This window comes from Rhinolophus sinicus, chromosome 1, assembly GCF_057876585.1.
Source record: "Rhinolophus sinicus isolate RSI-liver-muscle chromosome 1, RSI-T2T, whole genome shotgun sequence".
NCBI classification, from domain to species: Eukaryota; Metazoa; Chordata; class Mammalia; order Chiroptera; family Rhinolophidae; genus Rhinolophus; species Rhinolophus sinicus.
In genome coordinates this window covers 39,060,311-39,082,120 of record NC_142501.1, presented here as the reverse complement: position 1 = coordinate 39,082,120, position 21,810 = coordinate 39,060,311, and the positions used below count along the sequence as shown (strand labels likewise).

At 36.8% G+C, this 21,810-nt stretch overlaps 1 protein-coding gene across 2 annotated transcripts in view; it reads right to left on the bottom strand.

The window, feature by feature from the left end:
* The window catches only part of RASSF8 (Ras association domain family member 8), a 102,761-nt gene that overhangs the window by 18,863 nt on the left and 62,088 nt on the right, over positions 1 to 21,810 (bottom strand). For both annotated transcript variants that reach the window (XM_074325909.2, XM_019737627.3), the window contains one exon: positions 3,730 to 3,934. In XM_074325909.2, coding sequence (XP_074182010.1) covers positions 3,730 to 3,832 — 103 coding nt within the window. In that variant the 5' untranslated portion in view covers positions 3,833 to 3,934. The remainder of the gene's footprint in view (positions 1 to 3,729; positions 3,935 to 21,810) is intronic.

The window sequence follows — 21,810 nt, the reverse complement described above, 5'->3', positions numbered from 1 at the left end:
GGCTCAGGTGGTTGGAGTGCCGAGCTCCTAACGCAGAGGTCGCCTGTTCAATTCTCACATGGGCCAGAGAGCTGCGCCCTCTACAGCTAGTCTGTGAACAATAGCGCTCCCTGGAGCTGGGCTGCTGAGAGCATACGGAGGTTGGTGTGAGCTGCTGTGAGCTGGTAAGCTGCTGTGCTGCCGTGAGCTGCTGACTGCCTCAGTCAGGGGGAGCGCAAGGCTCATAATACCAGCGTGGGTCAGGGAGCTGTGTCTTACGCAACTAGACTGAGAAACAACGGCTTGAACTGGAGTGGGAGGAAATGAGGTCAGAATGGTGAGGCGGGTAAAATAGGGATTCACTTAGGGCCCTGAAGACCATCTTAGACTTTGCTGAGATGAGAAGGAGGAGGAAATTTGAGGGTGGACAGTGGGTGGGACACAGAGCTTGGATTTTGACATTTTAAGTCTGAGACAGCAATTAGTCATCTTCTCGAATTGTGCTATTTACTGCAATTGCCATTAGTTATCCTTATTTACACTAGCTACATTTCAAGTACTCGACAGCTGCATGTGGACGGCACAGATAGAGACTATTCCTATCCTTGCAGAAAGTTTTACTGGACCGCACTGTCCTAGGAACTGTTTTATTGAGTGCCTACTTTAGGCAAAGCAATGGTGTAAGGAAGATAAACAAGGAGGACTCTCTACTTTGGAGGGACTTCTGGAGAAGAGAGAGATATGTTAAATATTAAAACTAGAGTTCAGTATAAAATGTGTTTGAAAACTGATTTTGTTGGGGCAAACTATATGAAACATGGCTTCTTAGGAAGAAGAATCCACCTCACCTTGGTGGATTGACCTCACCCAGTCAATTTGTTTCATTAAATGTGAGCTAGCTCTGGCCTCCGTTGAAGGAGATATGGCAACAGGATCACAAAAAGTGAGAATGGAGAATTCTGAATCTTTAGCACTTTAAGTGACACCAGGCACCAAAGTAGTGTGAATCAGAAAACCTTTCCCTCAGTCTCCTTGATTTCCTCCTCCTCTTTTCCTCTCTAATCTTTTGTTAGCTATACTTTAAGTTCTAAGCTACTTGAGGGCAGAGATACATTCTTTTCATACTTTTGGTTTGGGATATTGTAACCGCAAATGCTTTTTTTCAACTATAACGTGGAACAGATAATCTGTCTAAGGCTTTTTGTTTCACATACAGAAGTAGTTTGAACTCTGAAATAATAGCACTTCTGGGATAGTTTATGGAAGAAACAAGGTACAATACTTGAAATTGGGAATGCTTCAGAAAGCTTGAGATGTATAGGGATCAAACACACAGAGTGTCCTCTTATTGTGCAGTTTAACCAATTCATGCCAACAAAGTGTTTCAATCATGATTTCACTCTTAGTTATTCTGTCTCTTGTAAGTTCAGAATGTGTTCTATTTCCATTACCTAAATATAACCTGTCAAGATAGTCACAGATCAGAATGGAAAGTATTTCTTTTGATACTACTAGACACATTCAATCTTTTATGAAATTATGCTCTGTCTTTAGGTTTGTTCTAATTTGATTTGATTGCTTAGTAGCACTGAGTCAGAAAATGTTGGCTGTCATATTTACAGATTGCCAACCTGTACATATTTTTATATCTTGATGATTTCCTGAAAGTAATGTTAGCTATCCAGAAAAACTGAATAATCCCTAATTAAGAATATATACATAGTGCCCCCCTCCCAACCCATGAGGCATATATATGTGGACTTAAAACCCAAGAAGCTGGTCGTACAAGTTACTTCACTGAAAATTGTTTAGAAATGTGCAGTTTTGCTCAGTCAGTCCATACTCTCCTAATAGTATAGTTAAACTTTTACTGTCTCGAACCACAGAAATTCTGGGGTTGTTTGTTATAGCAGCAATTTTCCATAATTAATAAACCCTCTATCATTTCTTATAGTAGAAATTAGGTCAATTACTATAAAATTTTCACTTAGTGTTTAGGCTCTGAATACCAATAACTCTCATTACAAGATAGATAAATATTTAAGTACGTATCAAAAGCATACTGAATTTGATGCTGAGAACATCTTACTGCACGACAGAAGCCAGGAGCAACAGCCCTTGGCTGGTTGCCAGTTGAGTGATCTCTTAGATGAATTCTGAATTCAATTAAGTATTTATGATACAGATAAAGAGTTGTTTAGCCAAGTTTGGAGAAATACCATAAAACATCCATATTCAAGTTGTCAACTTTTCAAAACAGGACTGGACTGAGTTATTGAGGAAGCAAAAATGGGGGAAGTTACTGAGGAAGCAAAAATTCAGTTAAAACTTTTTTAGCTTGTTCACAAACAAATACACTCTTCAGTCCAAATGGATAAACATACCTGGTACATCTGGGCATTTTCCCTTTGAAAGTCTGTGTAGAAAATGTGGTCACCATACGGGCAGACGTAGCTTGAAGTACCCCTCAGCTACCTCGCTTTTGTAAAACCCACTCATTGTTTTTTGTTTATCTTTAGCACTGCCCGTGGCTTGATTCTCACATATAACTAAGTTAGGTCTGACACTTGCTAATTCTAGTTATCACTAAGCAGAAAAAAATAACTTAAAAAACCCCACAAAAAGCTTAATATTTTAATTCAAATAAATTATGTGAAACTTTTAAAAGGGAAAATTACTACATAAGTTGTTTGCAAACAATACAAAATTAAATTAAATGCTTTAAGTCCACAATGTAATATTAGTTCCAATTGCAAGAAAATTTTACTAGATGTGAAAGCCTAGGAGTTTCAGCATTGTTTTAATATATGAGTGTGTTATATAGTCTTTAAGGCAAAATCAAAAGATGTCAGTATTAAAGAAAAAACAGCCTCTATCTTTGTATAGGGCACTGCCACCTTCTAACAGAGCATCTGTCACAATGCACGTGGCACAAATACAGAACGCCAAGGTGCCATGCGACTTGTTTTAATCCTGAGCTAACTTGACATGCTTCCAAAGCAAACTAGCAGGATATAAAACAAAGTTTTGATAAGAAGCTCAAAGACAGAGGCACTGAGCACCTAGCATGGTGCTGAATGCAGTTTCCTCTTAATACATGTTTGCTAAATGATGGATTTAAGATACAAATATAAACTCTAACCCATATTATTGGCTTTATTGATGCAGGTGTTTATGCCTTTATCATGTTCCAAAAGGATTTAAGACAACTAAAAAAACACGTATAAAATATGATAGAAATAAACTGGGAGTAAATGAAAGTTGCCACAGGGTAACTGAATAAGATGGAGCTAGTAAGCACATACTTTACAACTACATCTTCACTGTATAAGACAAACTATACAGTATCTTTCTAGTGAAGAACGACGTTATTTAATTTGTTGCATTTTCTTTTCTACAAATATACAGAATAAACAGTAAATAGGATTTTTCCTAATGAAGAGTCTGAGAACTAGGAGTCTATACTTTGACTCAAGGAAACATTTTTAGTTCCAGAAATCATTGTTTAGAATAAACAACAAAAGAGAAGACAGTGCAGGCTCTAGACGCAAGATTAGTAAAATGTGGGGGGAACCAGAGAACAAGGGCCTTCACAGATTTACCTGAGCACAGGGAATAGTAATAAGTAAAAGTGTGCTTGTGAGATGTATTATGGAACCAAATGAACCAAAACCACTGGAAATCTTTATTTAAAACACACAACAGGGTGCATAAACCACTTTACCTCAGACACCCAGAGAGTTCACTTACCTATTGCTTGAGCTAAGGCTATTACAACCTCCTGGCAAGTTGTGACTTCGGTGACCCCACAAACAATCCTCTGAACACCATCCACCCATACTTTAAGTTCCATGGTGCACCAGCCAGTCACCCAAGGGTCCTGAGACTGGTCATCGGAGGTGTCAGGTCATGTCTCTGGCTATGGAAACACGGAGATGGCAGTCTGTACAATCAGCTAAAAAGAGGAGAAATCACTTTTAATAGAATGAATCTTAATATTTCTTCTAGTGAGCAAGTATTACACAAATTTTCATATGCCATAATCCTACTCCCATTAACGACCATGTGCTTATTTATTTTACAGAACTGAATTCAGCAGCATGAATGCAACGCTAGCCACCTATCATGACATTGTTTCGTATTACTATTTTCATAATTATAATTTTAATCATCAAGTCAGTCTCTATTGAGTAAATAAGTCTTCTTTACTCAACCAACCCTACTGCTCTCAACATATACGTTGTTTCTTTCTTCTCAACACAAATTATTTCATTAGGATCATTTCTGAGGTTTAAAAGAAAGAAAAAAGTTTTTGTCATTTTAGGAATCATAAATAATTGAACCAGTTTCTACAGCCTTGCCAGTATCTCTAGGGGTATCTTCATAATTCTACTGCATTCCTTCGTTTCACGTGTCCCTTGCCTCTTTCGCTTCCCCAAAGGACTGAGAGTGTCATCTTCGCCACTGAAACTCCAACATGAAGTGCAGCACAAGGCTCAGGTGTACAGAAAATATTAGTTGGAGGAACTGAATTCCTTTGATGGTGGACAACTTCCTAGTATACGGACTGCTTATCCTGTTCTCATTTATTTAATTGGTGTTTGAGAATTTTCTTAAATTGTGTTATTCAAATAATATAAACCTTAACCTTTTGATATACTTGCTATTTTCCCCCGTGTTTGATTTTTTTTGTTTTTTGTTTTGTTTTTTGTTTAGCTGCATTATGTGCCAGGCAGAAATTTTTATTCTCATATGGTCAAACCAAATGCCTCTGTTTCTTCTATTGATTTGAATGTTATTATTAGTCTGCTAAAGATCAATTATACATGATTCTTTTTCCTGTGGGTTTTTAAAATCTCAATGCTTTCTGTGTTAATCTGTGATTTGTTTGTCCTTTGTCCTGTGATTGTCCTATTTCTTTGCTCTTTTTGAAAAAAGAATGCTAATGTGCGATATAATGAACATTGATTTATGCGATATAATGAACATTGATTAATTAAAGAGAACAGTTGAATTTGTTTAAAGGTGTACAATGGAATTGGTGTTTACAGAAATTAATAACTGATTTAAAAGTTTATTTAGAAAACCTAAAAATTTTTCTTGTAAAACAGTTAATTACAACAGTAACTTAGTCTTGGTACATCCTCTTAAAGGACCTTAGACAGGTCTAGGCCACCTCGTCATCTGGGTAGATGAGTCGGAATACATGTAAGGTGAAGGAGAATAAACCTACTTTCTCCTAATAATAAACCTACTTTCTCCAGAGAAGTTACAAAAATCTTTTTGTCATCCTAAAAACAAGGGAAGAAGGGGGGGAAAAAAGTCACACTCCCCACAAAAACACCTATCATTTCAAAGAAACTTATGAGGCTCATTTTTAAGTTCTATAAAGGTTTCAGTATACCACCACATATTTTTCTATTGGAAAATATCATTTCACCTTGAGCTTTTAATCATTAAGCGAATACAAATGAACATAAGACACATGTACATCTGTTAAGTATTACAGAGTTGTGCGCAAACACTGAACATAACTAATATTGTTTAGTTAATATAAATTTGCAGGGTGTTTATCTGTTTGATCAGAGACTTCCTACCACAGCTCATCCCAGAGAAGACCAGCGCTTGTGTTTCTGTTTTAACACCATCAATAACATCTTTCAATCCTTAAGGAGGGTAGGAAATGCCTTAATGATTTCAGATCAATGAACCACATGGTCCAAAACTGGATTTCTAGGAGGGCCACTATTTCTAGTATATGGCTTCTATCAAGTTTGGGGCTGTCCTGACAATTATCCCAAACTTCCCTAAAAATCATGGTGTTATTCATGAGAGTCATTTGAAGAATCTGTCCCACTCTCTTCCCAACAGAAGCCCCTAGTACTCCCTTCCAGGAGCTGCCACGCTGTTCTGCTCCTCAGTCCAACTCCTGCAGCTCTGCTCCCAGCCCCAGAACTAGACTAGAGAGGAAAATGAAAGTCCTACACTGTAGGTGCGTGTGATGGATTGGTCATCTTTGGAACTAAAGACTCAGGAAGCAAAAGGGCTTCGGCATCTCACTTGGAATTTGGAATACATTTTTCCATGGAAACAGTGATGTAGGTAGAAGTAAGACTCTACTGTAAGGGTATTGACATAGTTCAGTTCTTGTTTTCATCATGAGGCTTCAATATTCAAACCAGTATTATCTTAATGTTGATAATGAAGAACTAGGTTTAGTAAGTAACATGCTACCGGGGGACAAGTGTTCTTTAGCTAAGAATCATTTATTCTCTTAAAAGCCTATTGAAATTAAGCATCTGCTTTTGTAGAGACATATGCCGCCAAGGCCAGTGTTTCAATAAAGCAATCACAGTCAATCCTTATTATTCGTGGGTTCCTTATTTGTGAATTTGTAACCCCAAAACTAACACTTGTGGCAATTTCATGGTAATTCGCAGACATGTATACAGAAGAGAAAAATCTGAGTTAGCCAATCCACACATTCCCAGCGGAGGCTGGGCAAAGCCAGTGCTCTGTTTCTTTCTGCTTTCATACTGTCAGATGTCCTTTTCTCAGTCTATTTAGCGCCACGTTTTTGCTTTTTTCTTTCTTTTTTTGTGTGTGTGTGATTTCATGGTTTAAAATGGCCCCCAAGCATCGTGCTGAAGTGCTGTCTCGTGTTTCTAAGTGCAAAAAGACTGGGATGTGATTTATGGACAAAAATACGTGTTGTGAGGTAAGTTTTATTCAGGCATGATTTACAGTGCCGTTGGCTGTGAGTTCAATATGAATTAATCAACAATATCTACTAAACGCGGTGTTTTGAAACAGAAAAGCACATAAAACAAGGTGATCAGCTGACAGAAACTGTTGTGACCACAGGCTCTTGTGAATAACAAGAACTGACGGCGTATTTTTACATGGTGTAACTTCCTTGTGATGGCAAACGTCAAGCTACTGAGCAAACTCCATTACTCCCTGGACCCTACACACAAGCATACAGGTGGTTTATCACCAATTTTAACATTTCCTTCATTGCTAGTTTTGCTTAAGATCTGAGCTTACTGCACATCAAAGCATTTTTTTGTAAAAACAATATACGGATAAACTGGGTTATAATAAAACTTTCACAATCAGACTAGCTACTTTAATTAAATCAAATACTGATACTAGCCATTAATTCTTTTGGCATCACAGAGAAAGAGATTCAGCACAGTGAACACGGTATATTCTGAATAGTACTTTTTAGAATTACTAATAATCAAATACTAAAATTCTCCTTGGTATAAAACACTGGTTAAAAAAATAAAAACTAAAAGGAGTTTAAGTTACCTCATCCTAAAACTGATGTGGAAATTAAATAAAGTTATGTAGAAAGCGTTAACTTTTTAATGGTCACATGATTACTGAGGTAAGAAGAAAATGTCTATGGGTACCTGTTGCCTGTGGAGGTGGGAAAGGAACTGAAGATGAACAAACAACCTGGAGAACATGACAGGATGAAGCACAATGTGGGAGGAGGACAGGGGAGAGAGTGAAAACACATGAGGAAGGGGGTAAGAACAGTTTGGTACATACAGGTAAAGTTTTTGGAAAATTGCCTCCGAGGCCATCCGTAAATTAGTTACCTGCCCCTGAATTGCTGTGTTGAGGTCATGCATGTTGTAACACTCTGGTTCTGTATTTTGGAAATCCAGTTAAACCAAAGTTGCTTTTAGCAAATGCATTATTTTCCTATAACACAATCCTGCAAATGGTGTCACAGAAAGTGGGTTGTTATAAAAAGGTACACAATGTTAAAAGTGGCTGTTAAAGTAAAATGACCTTAGCAATATAAATAAGCGCCTCTCAAAATGAATTCTTGACAACAGTATTCCTACGAGATGCACCACGGGGAAATAAGGTGCCACAATTTGGGAAACACTTCATAACACATCGTCTCTGGGTAACAACGCAGAGCAAGATAAAGGTTCTGACCCCCCCCCCCCCCCCCGCCCCAGTAGAGAAACTGGTTAAACTCTGTTAAATTTACTCAATGACAGCCTGGGGGTTGGGGATGCGAAAAGGGGGCACAATGCCTATAAAAGACCCCCCTGAACTACAGGATACAAATTACCAACTTTTGGGAAATATGCCTATACAAATGAGATTTCTGCCAGCCCTTTAATGTATTTTGAGGCACCTAGAAGTGATGGATACACTGTTCGAAGTTTTACTTGTAGGAACAATACAGAACAAATGAGAAAATTTAATAGAATCCAAACTTTTCTTTCTCGTAAATGAAAAGTCTTTATGGCCACGATTAAGCCATCTCTTCTAAAGATGGGTTTTACATTTTTCTTTTTAGAGACTAATATAAATCATATGATATTTTCTTTGCTGGTACGTTTTCTAGAAGTTCACAATGCTAAGCAATCTCTGCATATTAATTATTAAATCCAAGAAACCCATGCGCTTTCCTCTACTATGCATCACCCTCCGGTCAGCCACAGCATTGAAAAACACGCAATGACTGAACATTGCCCAAATATTACCTACTCAAGTGACCGTTCTGCAATTATGGCAAAGAATGTCAGTACTTCCTATCTGCTGAGCGCGGTGCATTGTGTCTCATTTATCCCCCACAACACAATTCAGCGAGTTAGCTATCATTAGCCTCATTTTAAAGATGAGAAAAGTAAGTCTCAGACAGCTTAAATAGCTCACTCTCCCAAGGTCATAATCCTAGTAACTTAGGGAGATAGACTCAAAATTGGGATAAGGAAACTAAAGAATGAATAAGGTAGGCTTTTCCAAAAGGATTCACCGTATCCAAATGAATGTTTTTAAAATGTCCTAAGTTATATTAAGAAATCTCATCTATCACTTGCTGGAAATTTATTTCTATCAATAAACAATGATCAGACAACGTGCACAAACTTGACATTCCAGGAAAAAGAGGCAAACAAACTAAATCATGCTAAGAAACTATAGTTTTAATTCAGAGAACCTATGAAAAATAAATGCACATGTCAGCAAAATGAGTGTCTGATGGTCAGGTTCATTTTTCAGCATCAATTTGGGAAAATTATATCCATATTTATTTTTATAGAATCCTAAATAAAATGTTTGCATGTTTGTGATAATTTTTAAATCTTGCCTTAAATACAAAGCAAAGCTTCGTAGAAATTTCCAGCATTTTCTTTAAGTTCACACCATTAAAAACAACTTTCTGGAATAAGCCATTTTATTTAAGGAAACCTTGATAAACAAAAACAGCATGCAGTGAGGTTCAAATCCTGAGTATATTTACTACTTACTGTGCAACTTAATTCAAGATGTATAACTTTTCAAGTGGCACTTGTAAGAAATGGAATGTCTTTTTCTTTAATGTACCCAGTGCAGGGCTTGACAAAAGTATGAATTCAACAAAAGTTAAATAGCATCCATGTAAAAAATTTCAATTGCATCTAGTATAAATATGGTATGAATCAAGTTGAAGTTACTGGTATGAAAATACTGACCCTTCATTAAGAATTATGTTTAAACAAATAAACTTTTAAGATGAATACAACCAGTAACTTAAGTTTTTTTGTTTTTTTTAAAACTTTTGTTTAAGTGTGTTTTTCCAGGACCCATCAACTCCAAGTCAAGTAGTTGTTTCAATCTAGTTGTGGAGGGCGCAGCTCACAGTGGCCCATTTGGGGATCGAACCGGCAACCTTGTTGTTAAGAGCACCGCGCTCTAACCAACTGAGCTAACAGGCTGTCCCGCTTTAGTTTTTTATTTAGCATCAAATTTAGTGCTACAAGAGCCATTACCTTCAGTTGAGTTTCTTGTTCAAAGCCCATTTCCAGACAGGTTACTGACAACTACAGTACATTTTTCTAAATCATATATAATGTTAAACCCATATCTATGACTTTGAAATGGAGACTGTTCCCATACCCAGAAGTGTTAACCAACAGTTCATAAAATAGTATCAAAATCTTTTAGAAATACTTTGCCAGGATGATACTTATTTCTGAACTAACAACTTGGGTAAATTTTAACCTGTCAGTTAAAGCTCTGAGCAAAAATACAGGATCACTACGTAATAATTATACCTTAAGAAAAAGCAAGATTTTTACAATTACCCATTTCGGGAAGTAAGTGTGTTTCCAATAACCAAAGCTAGGCTTAAAAGCAAGCTCTGCTTCAAAACAATTCCTTTTACCAGTCTAATATACTAACCAACACCAACAAAAAGTCATTTCTTCCCTATCCTCCCCTCCCCAAATGGTTATCATTTGTAAAATCATCCTAATACCTCATGGTAATACAAGGGTATGTTTATTAGATTTACTTCTAGGTGACAGAACACTAATAAAGCAAGTATTTTGCTTGGGATTTTAAGTCTGGAACATCATACCTTCAAAAGTGTCAGGAGAAAAAAAGCACAGAGAAGTCAGAGAGCCATGGGTGGCATGAGACAATAGCCACCTGGTAGGTATGAAGGGATGTCACAAAAAAGATGGAAATGAATTGAGACCAACACACAGAAACATAGAATTCAGCGTAGGTCAAGGCCTCCAGTGGCCCTTGTAGCCCTCATGTAAACCAACTGCTGATGATTTCCATCTCTCCAGTGGCAGTAGCCCTGAGTCAACTTAACTGGGATGCCACTATTCCACCATACGAACACCACTAATCTTGGCACATGCGTCTTTCTTCTCTTTTGCCTTCATTTCGACCATTCCAGTCTTGCCATATTCTTCTTCCCAAGGCATAAGCTTACCAACAACACCACAAAATACATTTTGCTCTACTTGGCTCTAATGAACCTGTAAACTCTTCACATCTACAGATGTCAGAGAGTGATGGACATATGATGGTACTGTCTCCAGGCACATAAAGGTCACTCACGTCAAAGACTTTACTGAAACAAAATAGGTAAGATACCTTGCCTTTCAGAGCTAGCAACCCACCGGCCATGAACCATTACAATCATTTCACTGACACAGAAGCTGGCCAGATTATATCACTTATCATTATATATCCAATTATATGATTGGATCAAGGTCAGGTGGACAGATGCTAGCAGAGCCAATCTTTGTAATACTATATTAACTTGGATTATTCTGAAAACTGAAATGAAATGATTAAGCTTTGCATATATTGAAATAAATTAAGTATCCAGTATAGAAGTTATTGAGGGAGTTAGTTGCTCCTCTAAAGAACTCTAGTTAAAACAGAACATAAAGTGGGGGTTACCACTGATATAGAACATTAGAGTGAAACAACTGTATGTGGTCTGTTCTTGCTAATTTTCTTAAATGTTTATAGTAGGTGGAACAGAGGGGACCTTGAAATATAAAAATAATATATCATTGGGTTCCATTTCTTGCTGCAGTAGTATAAAAAGGAACGTAAAACACCATCTGCTTTGCAATTACATCTTTGTGAGGGGCCCAGTCTACTTTTGGCCCTCCAGAGATAGTTGAAGGCATGTGTATAGTGCCAAGTTCTGTGATGGTTTGATGGTTTAACTCCTGATAAAGCTCTGAGGACTGGGATAAGAGATCACACTTTCAAAGTCTTAATGTGAAAAATCCTGAACTCTGGCACCAGTTAAATCATGCTTTCTATTATATGTGCTATTTCATGCTCTCTTGCACAATCATTAGAAAACTGGCAGTTATGATGTACTTCTACTGGAAGAAAAATTACTGAAAACATGGTGATATTTTAAAGACAGATTTATGTACAGATTTGGGATGTTTCTCCTTAAGCAGATATACTTTGATATCTTTTTATAAACCAACACTTCAAATGAAAACATGTCCTTGTTTTTAACTGAATGTAGCTAACAGCAAGAATAATAAAGAGCTAACATTTACTGAACTCTAATACGTGATAGATGCAAAGTTAACTGTTTTATATATTAATATATAGTGTTTTTTATTTAATCCTTTCTATATCCATTTGTAGTTCTATGTGACATGAATTCTTATCAGACAAATGAGGAAAACTGAGGTATAGAGAAATCAGTTACTCATCCAAAGTCATTCAGCCAGCAAAAGGCAGATCCAAATCTGATAATGCTCTTAACCATTAAAAAGCTACTTATATTTACAAGGTAACGTTATTGTCAAGTTTGCAAGCACATTTGCAATCACCACTCCTGGCTCAGGAGAGAAAGTAATCAAACAGATGTGACCAGATTATAAAACTTCTACTAACTTTAATTTTAAGGTTTAATTTACACAGTATATAAAGCAGCATGGTTTAAATTTTTTTTTATTCCATTACTATATTTATTCAGTTATGAAGTACTAAATGTTTTAAGAGTCTGCAAGCCAGAAACTGTATTTGGCAAAACTAAACATGCATGATCCCTAAAAATCTTTGTTAAACTATTTCAATTCATAGGACAAAAAAAAGCATCCATTCAAACAATTTGAAAAGGTAGTTTCTCTTTAATCTTTAAGAATAAAGAATAATTTTCCTTATTCTACTTATTTCTTGAAGAAAATCTAAGTCAATTGAGTAATTTAATCCCTATATGATATTCAAAAATAGATGCACCATTTGCTGATATTTTAAAGTATGCATAATAGGTATTTTCTATTGTAATAAAATTTTAATAAGAGGATAATTATTCAGTGTAATGAAACAAATAATACTATTGTTCCAAATTGCCACACTTTATTCCTAACACCATCTTTAGTTGCCACTCTCTTTAAAGACATACTGTGTGCTGCTCTGCATTTAGTTGGGAAAGTTGTGGGCTTCAAATAATCTAGGCAGTGTTGCATTGTTTTGTGGGTATTAGAGAAGATAGATGCTAAGTTTGAGATATGCACTGTGAAACTGCAGGGCAACAAGACCTGATATGTATTGTAAATATCATCAGAGATGCTGACTAACGTGATACTATACTTGACAACATTCTATTCATAGAATTGGGCTTAGGCCGCATCCCTGCCCTTTATGGAAACTACAGCACCTGGTGAAGATGGCGATGACCTGTCAATCAGCGGTCAGACTGAATGAGGAAAGCAATATACCTGCCTAGAGCACATGCATACATATAAATGGCTCAACTATAGGGTACAGCTACTGAAGCAATTAGCTGTTTAAAAATCCCAGTCACTTTTCAAATTAAATTGCTTGTTTAAGGGGGAGGGGAAACTCATTTTTGTTATGTTCAAATAGATTTATTTGCATTTCAATAGTATATCTGAGTTCCACAGAGTGTTTATATTTCATCAAGTCCTACATTTTCAGAGTAGAGAGCAAAGCTCAAGCACTGCTAATTCAGCAGTTATCCTGACAAAGGTCGCTTGCAGAAGTATCAATCCATGGAATGAAATGGGTCAAAAAACATGGCCAACTGACTACATCAGCGGTCACTAAAACCTGCCCTCTGCCTCAGTGAACTGCAAAGTAGGAAGAAAGCAGCAGCAAGGTAATAAGTCACTATTTAGATAGAAAGGAGCTGGGGATGGTATTGGGACAGTGTACCTGCCTAGGGGTTGAGAAAATAGGATTTTTAAAGAAATATTTTCATTGAAGTATAACATAATACAGAAAAATACAGAAATTTTAAGTGATAAATTTTCACAAAGCAAACACATCACAAGATTAAGAAGTTCCTAGTTCCAAACCCCTCCCTGAAAGACAATCATCATTCTGATCTCTACCGTCACAGACTAGTCTTGCCTGTTTTTGAATTTTGTATAAATGGACTATATTGTATGAGGTGGTGTCTGGTTTCTTTGGTGTAACAGTATGTTTGCTGAACTCTGTCCCTGTTTCTGTGAACAGTGGGAATTTATCCTCACTGCAGTAGAGTTTCCATTGTTTAAATATACCACAATTTATTCACCTATCTACTGCTGATGGACATTTGGGTTGTTCCCAGCTTTTGGCTGCTACAAATGCTGCTTTGAACAGTTGTAGCTAGGGGTGCGGTCGCTGCATTCTGCAACTGCCTGCTAACTGATGGATCGCCCTGCCTTCCCGTCCTGTCTCTCCCCTTGCATACCTGTTCTATTTTTCATTGCTGGAGAAAGAAAGTCTTTCTTAAATACAGATTTGATTCCACACTCCTGCTGAGAATACTGCCTTCAGGATAAAATCCAAACTCTTCAAAGGTCACTGAGGTACTACCTCTTTATCATCTTGTAACTCTCCCAGTTCCCCTCTACACTTATGCCAAGAGATTTTAGTTCTTTGACTATATTATTCTTTCCAGCGTCTCTGAGCTGCATATGCTGCTCTTCCTCCTTGGAAAGTGCTTCTGATTTTTGCACATCCTCAAACTCACTTCAGCCTCCTTCCAGGCATCTTTCTCCCATCTTTGGACCCCTCTTTCGTTTGGAGGTGGCCACTCTCCCTGTACTTCCAAAGCACTGTGTTTTTTTTTTATCATGGCAACTCTCAAAGGGCTTGTCTGCCTAACTCCTCTGATCCCAATATTACCTCCTGAACCCCTCAGCACAGTGGATAACAGATGTCACACCATGTGGTTGCTGAGTAACACGGGTGCTAACTGCACAGGACAGAAACTGACAATTTACATTTAACTCCGGTGTGCAGGGGGTGCGGGGGAAAGCACAGAACTAATGAGAAAGTGTCAGTGCCAGAGGAGACAAAATTGGCATTTAAGTATTGTAAGTAGGGTAAAGTCCTGCAGTATTGATTTAAACTCCTGGAATAAATGTTAAATCTTACCATTAATGATACTACTGTGAATATTATACCATATTGTAAAATTCTTCAATATGTCACAAGGCAATACCAAAAGAAGTAATATTATTGTTCTAATCTACAATTTGTGGCTTTCATGTGACCATAAATAAAACGTTTAATTGAATTAATGTTACGGATATTACTTTTAAATACTCAGTGAAAGGAAATGTGCAAGTAAATCATACTTATGAAAAGTAGACAGGAAAATAACTGCAAAAAATGTCTAATGTTCAAAAACGGAAAAAATAATCACTGTAGTATAAAATTCTCCTGACACAGCTTTCTCAACACCTTATCACTTAAGCAAAGCTTTTCTCTTTCTAAAAACAAATTAATCAAAATAGGCCACATGTCACTAGTCAAGAAGATATGCTCCACCCTACAAAGTCCGAGGGTTTGAGTAAAAAGAATGTAAGGAATCTAATGAAATCAAAACAAAAGAATTGATAAAGTAAAGAGCACAGACTTCTCAAGACATTTCCAGATTCCAGTTCAAATTACCTGAGTAACTTGTCTAGGATTATGAAGACAAATAGACATACCATAGAGTATATATGGTTAATATTCTCTTCCATTTCATAGCGTGAACACGACACAGGCTCTTTTCCCAACTGTTCTTTCAAATATGTTACTTGTTTTCTCAGTCAACAAGTTATTAAATTGCTATGTTCAGCTCCTTTTGGGGGGGGGGGGGAAGATAACTAATCTTTTTGATTTATAACTATATTATTTCAGAAAAGAATTAAGTTAAATAAACATATACCTAATTTCATTTTTAATCCTAGACTCCAAAAGTTCCAAACCATTTACAATAACTAGCAACTCATTTTCTTAATTATGATTCCATAATAAATAAAAAGTTATTAGTTAAATTTTGGATATTCTGAATTTATAAGAGCAATAAATATTTCTGTAGAGCTATCCAGCAAAGTCAGAAATTTGCATCTAGAGCTGAGAAGACAGATCCAATTCATCTAAGTATCAGAAAAGTGATATAAAGCTATAAAACTCATAAGTATACTCTAATTACACCCTTAAATAATATCGCTTTAGCATTATTGTACCAATTTATATCAGGTGGTCCTGTGCTTTCATTTTAAGACTGATCTAGACTTGCAATTCAGTATATTAATGTATGTGTATGTATATATGTGTGTGTGTTTTTGTTTGTATATCACATGTATCCACAGACACCACACTCTCTCTGCTTCCTTAACTATAGTTTAAATTAGAAGTCAGGGTTCCCTCCCTTCTTCACAACTGCTAATCTTGTGAACATAGCACATGCTTATTAAATTAATGAATTACCCAGTAGCTAACTGTTCAAGTTATGCAACTATTCAGTGTCAAAGCCAGGGGATTTATGTAATTCCGATTGCCTTAATTTCCACAAATCCATAATAATATTAATCTGACTGAGCTCCCAAAGAAGCAAAATAGTACAGACGTCTCAGGAACAAACTAAACAATGAAATACTCTAAAAGCTGTATATTTGAAAACCAATGTAAGACATTCTCAAAAACTCATGGCTTGTGTTTCAATGTGATGGATAACAACATATTCAGGGGAAAAGATAGATTAAATAAATTATTAAATTTTATACTATAAAAAAATCACACAATAAAATGATGTAAATCATGGGCTAATAAACAAAATGAAATATTCATGTTAGTTCTATATATTTTTAGTGCTCGGAAAACAATAAAAAGTCACAGTCCAATAATGAGCCAGCAGTTACCTTACTTACGAAAGGGGAATCAAGGATTCGAGGTCAAGGAATTTACTGCTGAAGTGGTTTTGGTGGGAGGGGCATTAGGGAGGTTTCAGCACTGAAGCATGGGATAGATTTTTCACAATCAAGAGGGATCTATCTATAGCCAGTCAACACGAGCACTAGTAGAAGCATAAACTTGGGCTCTTTTTGGAAGTTTTCCCACTGCTCAAAATTTACCTAGCAGAAACTAGAATGCATTAGAATGCAGTTGCTAATTTTTTTTCTTTTGGATTCAAATCCAAGGAACCAACCTTTTGTGCTTAGCTATTGAACCAAAAATCTTATTGAGGAGGTAAACAATGTCCTAGTTTCCTTTTTTAACATCAAGACCACTAACAAATTTCAAGTTATGATTCAAAAAAGCAAAAACAATGAGATTACTGAAAACAAACAAAAAAAAGCCACTGCTCAAATAAATCCAACACTCAAATTTGTGGAATGATACAAGGCAAGAAAATGAAATCATGGTTCAATTTTAAATATGTGATCTGATTCACATGCTCTTTGTTAATCACAGACCACCGGGGTCGGACACTCAGCAACACAGGTGATTACACAGAAGAAGAAATCACTGATAAATATCCTTTTCCTTTTATAGTTATTTATTAAATTGAGGCAAATCACCTGATTTCTCTAAATCAAGCCATTCGTTACACCTTGTATTTAAATAAATCCACTCAAGAACTACCATGTTTCCCTGAAAATAAGACTGGGTCTTATATTAATTTTTGCTCTAAAAGACGCCTTAGGGCTTATAGGGGACGTCATCCTGAAAAATCATGCTAGGGCTTATTTTCCGGTTAGGTCTTATTTTCGAGGAAACACGGTAAAAACCAGTAAAAGCAAAAGTCATCTTCTCAACTCCGAGGTCACAGAGTAATTCCTTCATAGATAACAGGGCAAAAAGGTTGACCTGAAAATCAATTACTAGCACCATTTACACACCATGAAGTTTTTACACAGTGTGCAATAGGTTATATAGTATAAGAATCACTGCAACTCTGAAATAACACTTTCTATTTTTTACACAGAAAAAGTCAATAGTGTTGACAAGTGTTAGATAACTTATAAAGTTAGGCAAAGCAGTTATCACTATTTTTTTGTAACAACCCCATCCCACCACTGCTACCAAAATCAAAACAAAACCAGAACTCAGGTCGCTACTCTTTAGTCCTCTAACACCAACCCTCCACAGGAGTCTCCCACAGGACTCTACCCACTCACACCCCTGTTATCCCCCCAGATTTATCACGAGGAAACTTGAGCAGCACACAAAAGAGGCTACTTTACACCTGCCTAAGCAAAAGCAAGGAATGGTGACTGTCTGATCTATTTAGCAAAGTTATTTCTTCTGGGGATGCTGCGAAAGTCACGTTAAGAATTCACCTTCTAAGCCTCACACCAACCAGTACAGTACACTAAACTTCAGGAGAGAAGAAGCCTCATAAAACACAGAGCCTTGGATCGTGTGTCCTGTCCAATCACAAGGAATACCCATGATGTCCCTTCCAGTTCTGTGATTCTAATGCTTCACATTGTGAATGCCATTAAAATCGTTGTGTGTTTTTTTTTAAAGACAACTCAAAAACAAAGTTTTCTAGGAAAACAAGGGGAAAAAAAGTCCTACAATTATGAAGGAAGAATAAACATCCGTGAATGTTCCACAAATCTCTTACGCAGAAAAGATGAACACAGACCTGAGTTATAGGAAGGATTTGTCTTTGAAAACAAAGGGGTAATTTATCAGGCCAATAAATTCATTGTGAAGACACTAAAGTCAAATTAAATAAAACCAAGTGACAAAGCAATGTCCTAGTTTTATGTACTGGGAGTTAAGGCTTCACTGAGCACTAATTATATCTGGTTGGAAATGAAGCAAATGGAAAATGTTCCGTTTTAAGTTGTACTTTTTTTAAAAAAACAAAAAAAAGAACATTTTAAAGAACAAAGCATTTTGAATTATTTTCCAAAATTAATCTTGGGAATTAAAGAGTAGGTTACACAAGTAATTGTTTTTTCTTCTAATGTACTTTGGGTAACAGTGTGAAGGTGTACGTTAAAGATGCATTTAAAAGGCAAATAACTAGTTCTATAGTTTCGGGCTTTCCAACATGCCTCAGAAGCTGGGGTTCTAAACCTAAAGTATAAAAAAACATAAGTAAGTATGCAGGAACCGGGGTGCTCATTCTTGAGAATGTAAAATACTTTCAGGAAAATCTCAAAGCCACATATTTTAGTTTATTTATCTTTGTGGTCTTCATTGCATTTTTTCTACTTCTAGTCAGTTCTATTTCCAAGGGGGCAGAGGATATTCTCCTTTGAGACTTTGATCTTGAAACAAAGCTTTGCTCTAAGAATAAAGGTATAAAACAGTCAAGAAAACATTATTCAGAGAGCAAACTATTTTATTATAGTGGCATTAGTTCATCCAAAAGCACATATACCACATATAACCTGTTTACAATCATGACTCAACGTAACTGATAGTGGAGGCACAGAGAGGGTAGAAAAACAATACACCAAAGAGGAGGTGAAACTTTAAGTATATTACATGTCACAGGCACTCAAGCTCAGTCCAAGTGTTGAGCCGGACTTGGTTTAATACATATGTGCTTCTCTCTCCTCCTTTCTAAAACAGTTTAAACTGTTTCACACTCACACTGGCCGGGGCACTGTTTTCCTTTAGTCTCTGACTCTTGGAGACAAGCATATTGTGGCGACCGTTAGGGGGAGGGGCAGCTCTTGGTTTCAGGACACAGCCACTCCTGTGAAGCTCTTTCTCCTGCATCTCCTTAGCATGTGTGTGAAGGCATGCGTGCACATGAACATACACCCACACCCGTCCCACAAAATGTAGTGGGGTCCACTGAAGTAGTCATGGAGGTCCACCAGCCCTACAAGGGCTGTCTACGCTACGAAATACATTTACTTTTGAAAACAATTACCTAAATTTACTGTCCTAAGTTTGTTATTTCAATGTTAATCTGATTGCTGGTTATACAAGTCCAATAGAAAAAAATCACAAGAAAATTATTAATGAAATACAATTTGGTAATAAAATGTTTAAAAATGGGATGAAGATTTGACAAAAGATATAATGAGATCTTGATAATGAAAAATTATAAGCTCTACCCTATTTCTAAAAATACCCCCAAAAGCATAAAAAATACAAAAACTATACAGAATAACTTACATGAAACTTGAAAGTTTTAAAGGGTTCACTTTATAAAGAGCACACCAAAGAGTTGGTAAGGAGTGGGGACTGGTGGCAGCAGTGATCCACGGAGGTGAGGAAGAACATTTCATCACTGATACTGTTTACAATTTCTACAACGTGGTGATAATAAAAGGAAGATCAGCTTTCAGGAGTTTTAGTCAGTTTTGTGATTCCTTCTAAATTCTCCACTGACAGTGCATCTTATTGCGCATGGACACAATCTCTTCCTACTGCCCTGCCTTGGTACATTACTGGAGTTTCCAAATCCAGTCTTGATGGCTATGAAGTCATACTGTGACATCACTGTGCAAATTTTGTCATACTTTTCAAACTTTTTCAATCAAGAAGGAGATTTTAAAAGATTAGACAAGTAACTAATGCTGTTAGTATAAAAATTAGATACACTCTATGCGATACACAGGGAAGAAGAAATCAATCAACTTCCTATCAATTATCTAATACTTAATCACACACTGTAATACACCCACTTTTAAAAATTTCAAGTTACCCATGTTTTGGCTATATTATTAGTTTCATAGTCATGTTGACTCTTTAAACATAAAATTAAAGATTCCTTATACTAAAATTATAAAATAAAATTGTCCTAAATAGCTTATGTATGAAAAGGACTTTCCAAAAAGTAGCAAATATTGAAATAGGTATCCAGTTTCCAATAACAGCTAAACTTAAATTGCTGCTAAATAATTTTCCGTTAATTCCTCAGTTAGAATTTTCCACTCTGGGAAACACTGTGTGCTGCCACCCAGAGTCAGTTCTCCTTCCCTCACCATATATTTGACCCCCTTTACCCTTTTCTACCATCCCCTCTCCTGAAAAGTGTTTCTTTACATTTACCTGCCTGGTCCCTTGGGGTTTGCCACCCACCAGGTAAAGATCAAGAGCAAAGACTGGACGCAGACTCAGTTCAAAGCCCAGCCCACCTTGGACCGGCTGTATTGTATCAATTGTACCTTTCAATGTCTCTACAGCCTCATATGTAAACGGGGATGATAACATTTCCTCAGTGGGTTGTGTTGAGTTAGTGTATGTGCCGGATAGAGAGGAAGCTCTTGGCATCTGCTGGTGCCTCCTCCCCACCACCTCACCAAGCAGACACCAGCAGGAGGGCTCCGTGCGAGCCCGAGGAAGTGATTAGGAAGGAGGAAGATGTTCTAAGCAGAGAAAACAGTCCACAGTGAGCAGTGAGATACAGCCACCTCACAAAGGGGAAGCATAGCTGAGGAAGGGGCGGAAGTGAGGTGGGCAATGGTAGGAATGTGAGGAAGTCCTGTAAGGTCAAAGAGGGACATTCATGGAGTGAAGCAAGAGAGGCCCAAATATTAGTAGTAAATGAATGAATGAATGAACAAATGAATGAGAAAATGAACTAGGTTGATTTTGGATGGGTTGGGCTGAGGGGAGAAGCTAAAATGAAGAGGTTGTCAGGGTATCTGCTGCTTAAACCGAGTTCGAGAGGAATGAGGTTATAGATGATTTTATATTTTCATCTTTTTAGTATTTTCTGGTGTTTTTTACCCGCACCATACAACAAATATTTATTTTTTTTTAAAAAGAAATGTTAAGTGTATAAGTTCTGCTTGTAGCCCAGGTGATACTATTCTTAGCCAATTGTGAAAATAGGGACTCTCTATCATGGTCCTTTCAACTTAATTAAGCAGGAGTAAAACTGGCTAGACAGTCGTGCCCACGGAAGACAGGTCAGTGCCTTGGCACAGCCTAGAGAAGCAGCACATTAACCTTCCTTCTGGGAGATAATAGTTTTTGTAAATGGTATAGGACAGTTGGAAAAATGCCCATTAAAATACCCACTGGAATAATCGTAAATCTCAAAAGTGGTATATAGTTCATGGCAACTAATGCACATAGAAATTAAAACTAAAGTGTTGCAAAAAATAGAAAATACCTAGAAAGGTAATACAAGTCTGCAACAAACCAATTACAAGAACTTTACAGCTTGTTGGTGAATCTGCTATGTTGTACTTTTTAGTTATGGGCTGTAAAACAATTCTTAATCCAACATCACAAATTTTAATAGGTACATTACAGGGAAAAGATATAATAGGGGCGGCCAGTTGGCTCAGTTAATTAGAGCACAGTGTTCATAACACCAAAGTCGGCAGT